General features: G+C 39.8%; 1 protein-coding gene across 1 annotated transcript in view; it reads left to right on the top strand.

Annotated features, from left to right (window-relative positions):
* The first annotated feature begins 1011 nt into the window (after window positions 1-1011).
* COPB2 (COPI coat complex subunit beta 2) overlaps window positions 1012-8421 on the top strand; it is a 31183-nt gene continuing 23773 nt past the window's right edge. Inside the window, exons 1-2 of the mRNA XM_060011334.1 lie at window positions 1012-1121; window positions 5260-5397. Coding sequence (XP_059867317.1) covers window positions 1119-1121; window positions 5260-5397 — 141 coding nt within the window. The 5' untranslated portion in view covers window positions 1012-1118. The remainder of the gene's footprint in view (window positions 1122-5259; window positions 5398-8421) is intronic.

Genomic DNA, 8421 nt, shown 5'->3' with positions numbered 1-8421 from the left:
GAGAAAGACAGGGTGCAGCAACGAAGACCCAACGCAGCCAAAAATAAACAAAATTTAAAAAAATAAAAATAAAAAGGCGAGAAGAGGGTGCGGGTAGGCAAATGCTCTAGCACTTTACTTTGCAACCGCTATGGCTCAGGTCCTTATTCTAGAGTTCAACTACCTTAATGAAGATATACTTTGGTGTAATAGAGCACAGGACTTGGAGGACTTATCAGTCTGGTATCAAATCCTGACTCTACCATTTAGTGTGGCCTTGGCGGGGACCCTTAACTTCTTTGAGCCTTAGCTTCCTCATCAGTAAAATGGAGATAATTCAGATTCGATGTGAAGATTTGAGAGGGAAGTATTCTGGCACACAGCCGAAGATCAATAAATAGTTATAAATGAACGAACAACGCGGTCGACGCTCAATAGAAGGAGATCCTGCAGGGTCGGATACTCCCATATCCTGGGGAGCTCCAGAGCTGAAGACTCTTCGCAGCCCTCAGACCACCAATGCCTGAAGCTCAGCCCAGAAACCGGCCCACATCCTTCCAGCCTCAATCAGGGCCCCGAGCAGGCCCCGCAGAGGACTCTCTGGGCCTCGTTCTCAGGTCCACCAGAGTACAGTAGGCTTAGAGCCTAGCTTCGCCTTCCCTTCTCTTCCCCGCCCTCTCCTCAGAGCCAGAATCAGAGGAAGCTTCACAGCGCTTCTCAGCCCCTGCGACACAACTCCACTATAGGGGAGTTTCTCCGGCCGTTAGCATTCGGATGAAGCATTTCACTTTTCCTCATCTCATTTAACTCGCGGTTTTCTGATTCTCGTACAAGCTCAGCAGCCCCAGGACACTGCAGCGGATAGTGGAGGCCACACCCCCACGTCCCCAGCAGCGCCAGGTGGGCTCGAGGCCATTTAGGAGGCCCTGTTGCCTTGGAAATTGGGGCGGGGCTTGGGAATCGTCAGCCCCCCGCGCCGCGTTTGCGCAGGCGCTCGGGCCCTGGACTCGAGTTCTATCGCGAGAACTCCTCCCGGAAGTTCCACGTCAAGCAGTCGGCAGGTCGGCTGGTCGGTGGGTCTCTCCCGGACTGCTTCGTCCGCAGCGAGTAAAGGCGCCCGGGCTCGGACCAACGGAGCCATGGTAGGTCCAGGCCCTGCAGGAGGGAGTGGGGCCCCTGCGGCCAAGGCCAATTCCTGGGGCTCCTGGCCTGAGGACCGTAGTCAGCAGCGGCCTGCGCTCCCGTTGCGGCCGCCGCCTCAGGCCTTGCGGGGTCTTGGTCCAGTTTGAACTCTGGGAGGGAGTGGTTTGAGGAGGCAGTGCCTGGAATTGAGGGGTCCCTGACTCCTCCGGTGCTTACGGCGTTTGCCAGAGGTCGTGCGGTCTGCAGCGGGATCCTTGGTGTAGGGAAATAGAAGAGACTGAAAACGTTGAACTCCGTAGAAGGCTTTGGCGAAACTGCCTCATTGTGCCTTTAAAACGACGACAGCTGATTTTGCAGTCATGTTGGGTTTGCAGTCATGTTGGGTATAGTATGTGCTGACCGCAAACTACGAACTTAAACAGGCAAGCCCCCCCCCCCCAAAAAAAGTAAATAAAATGCATAGAGAGTCAAGAGTGGAATTTCAGATGCTTTGGGACCCCAGCTTAAGTTTCTAGGGAGAAACGAAGAGTTGGGGAGTTGTTTATAAAACTGGTTGGCGTGTTTTTCTTCATTTGCAAATATAGCGGCTGATAAGAATGACAGTCATGACAGCATTTTTTATTATCACCCCCAAATATGCTCTAAAATACTTTTGCACAAAAAGAGTTATAATAGTAAGAAAAACAGTATAATAGTGTGAGAATTTCTTTCCAAAAAGATGTAAGAAATTCAATATTTTGTATTTAAACATTTTCCTGCTTTTCTTCACTTGTTAGGAAGCACAGGTTCGAGGATTTTGGAGCTTGAAGACCGTAGGGATTAATAAGTCCAAGTTCCTCGCCTTGCTGTTAAAGGAAAAAAAATAAATAAAAACTTAAAATCAAGTTAGTTTAAGGCTCATTGCTGCAGAGTTTTAACTACAACAAGTTGATTTCCTGGGGAAACTTGTGAACATTATGGATACTTCCAGAAAAATGCATAGAGAAGCACGCTGTGTTTTAGTGGGTTCACTCACAGATACCGCCCCCCCCCAATCCTCATCCATGAACTTTATTGGGTTCCCAGGTTAAGAGCCTCTGAACAATACTGAAGTCACTTAATTATGCCCCCTCGTATTACCAACCACCTGCTCTGGGGTGTGCTGTGCTTTCAGCACTGGACATTTTTGGAAACAGCCCTTGCATCTGCCTAATTTAGTTTTCTTTTGCAATGTTTAAGAGTATTTTTATAATTACATATTTCATTCTTTAACACATTTAAAATCTTTTATATAACTACAAAATGTGAATTTATTTATTCACTCATTTACCATAGAGTGTTTGCTATGTGCCATGGATTTTGCTAAACATTTGCCTCCTAATTCTCACAGCACCTGGGAGAGTGAATTATAAATGCTTATGGAGTGGTTACAGTAGGCCAGGCACTGTTCTGTTTAACACTGAATTTAATTCTCATTATACTAAGCGGTAGATAATAGTCAATGGTTTTACATTTTTCAAACCTGAGAGTTAAGTAAATTTACCCACTGTTGTACGTTTGAAATGAGTAGTGGAACTGAAGTTTGAGTCCATCATGATTCTTTAGACCTCGATTATACTGTCTGTACTTAAACCTCTATACCCAAATATATAAGATGCTGTGGAGATAAACACATGAATAAGCAGTGACCCTGCCCTTAAGTAGCATCTGTTCTAGAAAGCAAAAACAGACATGTGCACAAATGTTAAATGTTAAAATTAAAACCTGTAGGATCCCGTAGGAAAGGATGCTTCTGGTAGGGTAATCTGAAAGATCATAGTAGTGGCAGTAGCATTTAAGCTGAGTCCTAAATGCATCCAGCTTTTGGGAGATATAAGGAGACATTTAGAGTTAAGGCTGCAGTATGAGTACCTTACTCATTTTGTATTCCACAGTGCCTAGTACAATGTCTCATTCAAAGTAGGCACTAAAATCTTGGGAGAAATACAGCAGGAGCTCTTGGCTGTGCTTTTTGAACTGAGATTGTGCATTGGGGGTATGTAGAGTTATACTGGGGTTGCTCAGTCCCCTGGACCACCTTCCTGAAGCATCACTTTTACTCAGTAATCAAGCATTTAAAATATTTTTAATGGTAAAATATACATAGTTTATAAGTGTACAGTTTCCTCATTTACTAGAGGAAAAAGCCTCCACCGTGCTTCCTGGCATATAATAGACACATAATGTTTGCTGACTCTGAAGAGACCAGAAAAAAAGAGTTAACATTTGTGATGATAATTAATGGGACAAAATTCAGAAATGGGTGAAGTAAGAGGTCCTGCTTCAGCAAGGTATGTGAAGATGATGGTTTGAAAGTAGCAAGTTTGAGATGGAGAAGAAGGTAAGACAGTGGAAACATTTTTGTGGCTATTGAAGAGAAGAGCCAGAGAACTCGGATCTTTTAAAGGGAAGTAAGAGGTGTAGGTTGTTGCCAAAAGTGAGGGAGGCCTGTATAGAAGTCAGAGCAAGGTTCGAAGCAGTCAGTGACCCAGATTTGATAGAGATCCAAAACGATGAATAAAAGCCTTGTGAGGTGTTCGCTTTGTCTCAGGAAATTATCTCTGCGGAAATTATGTAGCAGTCTTCATTTGTGTAGAAAAGTAACGTTAAATTTCTGTCCAATTCATGATCATCATGGAAGATCGCAAAAATAAAAATTGGATGATAACGCAACTTGCCAAATAAACTTTTAGGTTGTGTGTAAAACCTGTTGAAGGAGAAATATATTTTAAATCAGTCTTCCTCAGGTCTGCTTCCAAGAGAGAATTAAGACTACTGCCCTAAGCCATCATTATATATAATGAGTTAACTTTTCTCCTAGAGAGGTATCCTTGGGAGAATTGAGAAAGTAGTTATTCAGATCATTTTCTTTCTGTGGTTTAGATGAGGAATCCAGGTTGAAAAAGGCTGTTTTAAACTATTAGTATTTTATGACTCGAGAGAGTATTTTAGCTTCGGTTTAAAATTGTAATTTCCGTTTGGTTCTTGTAACTTAAATACATTAAAACATTATAAACATTCCCATTTGGCTCCAAAGCCCTTCATGGACATGGATATAACCCCTATTGATCCCACATTACATTGCCTAGCATTTACTGATACTATTGCCAAAATAAATCTAATACTTTTCTCTGAAGAACTCAATTTTTTAAAAAAATAATTGAGGTATAATTGACATATGACATTATATTAGTTTTAGGTGTCCAATATAATGATTTGATATTTGTGTATATTGTGAAACAATCACCACAATAAGTCTAAACACCTGTCACCATACATAGTTACAAAAATGTGTTTTTTCTTGCAATGAAAACGTTTAAGATCTACTCTCTTAGCAACTGTCAAATATGCAACACTGTATTATTAACTACTGTGCTGTACATTACATCTCCATGACCTACTTATTTTATAACTGGAAGTTTGTACCCTTTGACCCCCTTCACCCATTTCTCCCTCTTCCACACTCCACCTCTGGGAGTTACCAATCTGTTCTCAGTATCTGTGAGCCAGGTTTTTGTGTTTTGTTTTTTTTTTGGTTTTTTTCATATACATCAACCAAAACAATATATCACAACATATTGAGGGCCGAAGCAGATATGGGAAAACAAATGTCCTCTATTAAGTCAGAATTTAAAGAGTTTTGCAAAAATGTGAAACATTGCTACTCTTCTCACTAAATTTCTTTTGAAACTATAGTTAGTTTTCATAACAATATCTTACTTAAGTTAACATGTAATGGGTTTAGTTCATTTTTGAAAATGAATTAATACACAAATATTTTAATGTCTCAATTTTAATTTTTAGCATGGTAAATATTAATAAATATAATCTACCTAAAAAGAAGCTTTTTAGTGTCCTCAAAAATTAAGACTGTAAAGGTGTCCTAAGACCAAAAAGTTTGACAAGTGCTGCTACAAATTAAAAATTCTTAAATACTCATATTTTTTGTATATATTAGTGAATAAGTAGGTGCTTTAGACTTCAAATTGTGTCTGTAATTTAGCAAAGTAAAAACTGAATTGTTTTGTAGGCATGTTAATGCACTGTTTTTAGTTAAGATCTCAAGCATGTTTTATTTGGCATAGCAATTTAATGTTTGTTTTTTATGTTTGTCCTTAGCCTCTGCGACTGGATATCAAGAGAAAGCTAACTGCTCGATCTGATCGAGTTAAGAGTGTGGATTTGCATCCTACAGAGCCGTGGATGTTGGCGAGTCTTTACAATGGCAGTGTCTGTGTTTGGAATCATGAAACACAGGTAGGAATTTTTAAAGACTTTATTAGAAATACCATCTTAATCTGTTTACAATGAAAGAGAAGAAATATAACAGAGTTCAGTAGTATATGCCTACTGCTTTCTTAAATAAAATTAGTACGAAGTATTTTTAATAAACTAACATTTTTGAGGGTAGAGCTTGTGGGAAAAACTGTCTGGGCTCATTATATCCAATATTTAAGTGTTAAGTTCTGAGATAGGTAGTATTAGCTCTACTTTGAAATTAAGGAAACTGACACCAATATAAGATCACTTGCTCTAGATGAAAGTATTTAATGGTACTTAAGTTTCCATTCAGTGAGTATTCTAACCATCTTAAGAATGGGATTTTTACTTTTACTAAATTGTCCCCAAGTGCTCACTGTAATGCATGATGCAGGTAACTTCCAGTCAGCCATACAAATTATAGATTATATCAGAGAGAGATTTGTAGTCAGCTTTTCATTACACATGAGAATGTGCCTTTTACAGATTATTTCCCTTAAATGCTTTCATCTGAGTAAATAATAGGTCTTTCAGCTTCGTTTGTCTTATCTTTTCCAGTCTTTGTTGGCCATCCTTAATCTTTTTCTTTCAAAGTACAGAACATATCATAGTTTTGAGTCTATTTATACAGTAATTATCCCCAACATCCAAGGTTAAGTTCTTAAAATCCAGATAAAATTCACATTTGAGGGACTTAAGATGGCAAAAATAGGCCTTAGGGAACCAAGTTCAGTAGTAAACCTAAAAACACCCTTACAGCTTATATCACTCTAATGAAACAGTAAGGACTACACAGTCAGCCAAGTCCCACCAGTGACATTTTATTCACATTAACACTTTGATCTCTGCTGTATCCCAGTGCCTATGACATTACCTGACACACAGTAAGGGCTCAGTAATTATTTGTTGACCTAGTGAATAATAAACTTTCCTTTTATCAGTATATCACTAATTCAGAATTTCTGTCCAGCGACTTCAAATCTTTATCTTGTGAATTCCTTTTGCCTTGATGCGGAGAGTATGCTTGTTAACTGCTTTTGTGTGGGTGGGGTCGGGGGGAGGATCTACTCTCTCTGTGTGTTTAAAACCTTTCAGATTTTATGCTTAGCAGATACACTGGTACCTGCTCCACCGCCACCTTGCTTCCTGATGCTCCCTGGAGTCCCCTCTGTCAGCTCCATTTAACCATTTCTCAGCTCTGTCATTTCACTATAGTTGTGCTCTAAAGCCCTGGTGTACTTCCCTTATCTTTCTCCAGGCTTTACTGTAACATAACTGCTTTATCTGGGTCATCTACTTTGCTTCGTTTTTCTTTCTGTACCCTTCTGTGCCCTCCTGCAGGGCCACCTACTTCCCCTTTCATAATTCATCTCATTGGTAAGTTTTTGTTTAATTTCCTTCTTTCCTTCAAAAATGGAGGTTTTATGAGGACAGGGATTATCCTAGTGTTAATTCCCATTGTTATTCCAAGTGGGTACCTGGCAGACAGGCTCATAGTAGATACTCAGTAAGTTTTTGTTGAATGGTTGATCTATTTTTGGTTCTACCTGCTTTTCCTCCTCTTTTTATCACCAACAGAAGTTACTTGCCACTCGTGTATTGAGAGCAAAATTTTTGAAAGAGCCAAAAAATGTTTTTGGAAGTAAATTCAAATGTACTTGAATTTCAAATAAGGAGATATTATACTCTTTGAGGTGATGGGTGCAGCAGTTAAAAAATCAGTATGTTATATATACAATGGAATATTTCTCAGTCATGAAAAGGAACGAAACTGAGTTATTTGTAGTGAGGTGGATGGACCTAGAGTCTGTCGTATAGAGTGAAGTAAGTCAGAAAGAGAAAGACAAATACTGTACACTAACATATATATGGAAGCTAAAAAATTGGTACTGAAGAACTTAGTGGCAGGGCAGGAATAAAGACACAGATATGGAGAATGGACTTGAGGACACAGTGGGGGAAGGGGAAGCTGGGACGAAGTGAGAGAGTAGCATTGACATATATACCCCACCAAATGTAAAATAGACAGCTAGTGGGAAACTGCTACATAGTTTCCCTGCTAATTAAATGATGTGGGCAAGCCTTTTAACCACATTGAGGCTCGGTTTACTTACCTAAATGAAGATGATATGTTGCCTTCTTTACTTCGCAGGATTGTCAGAAGGATTAAATCAAATTGATAAAATTGTGTAGGAGACCTATAAGGCCCCATACAAGTGTTTCTTTCTTTTCTTATATTTCGCTGCTGGTTTACATGTTGAGTGTGTAGCGTTTCCTCCTGTTTAGCTTGTTTAGCTTCTGGAGTGGGAAGACCATCCCTTAGGTCATTTGTATCAGCCACAGCACTTAACGTGGACCTGAAACATGACTGTTAGTTCTGTAGCTGCTTTATTTTTTATTGCTCAGCAGATCCCTGAATTTGTTGGCTCCTCACGAGCTTTCGTGGATTTGTCTGTCATCTTATAGGTTGCATGTTCTACCTGTTTGCAGTGTCTGTATCACAGTCAGCTGCTAGTGGTTGTGCAGGTTGGAGCTTATGTCCCCACTCATTCAGCCTTTGACTGAAGAATCTTTGAAGTCTTGCTCAGGAAGCCAGAGTGGGCTCAACAGTTCTTGTGAACCAGTCCCTATTTTTAAATTTGGTGCACATGGTTAATCAATCAGAATATGCTCTTTTCATTATTCTCTCGTACAGAAAGAGAGATTGAAAAGTGATAGTTTGATTGTCAGAATTTTAAAGAACAAAGCATCAAAGTGGGAGGACAAAGAGATGCATTCATCCCTGCTCTTTCTAGCAGGGTCTAGTTTTCCACCTTTATCCTGTGTATATAATTCTATTCTGAGCAGCTTTAAGGGACATCTGAATCACTGTGTTCTCGTACTTCACGAAAAGGAAATGGCATCTGTATGGAAGCATATTGCTGAAGTGTACAAAAGAGTTGTATCTTGTTTATAAATTTATTTTACGAGTTTATGGGTTTAATTTTTAAAAGGAGAAAACTAGGGGCTAATTCATTCAAC

Source organism: Delphinus delphis, chromosome 4 (assembly GCF_949987515.2).
Source record: "Delphinus delphis chromosome 4, mDelDel1.2, whole genome shotgun sequence".
In the NCBI taxonomy this organism is placed as follows: Eukaryota; Metazoa; Chordata; class Mammalia; order Artiodactyla; family Delphinidae; genus Delphinus; species Delphinus delphis.
The sequence above is the reverse complement of the archived record's forward strand: the minus strand, read 5'-3'. Positions and strand labels throughout refer to the sequence as shown.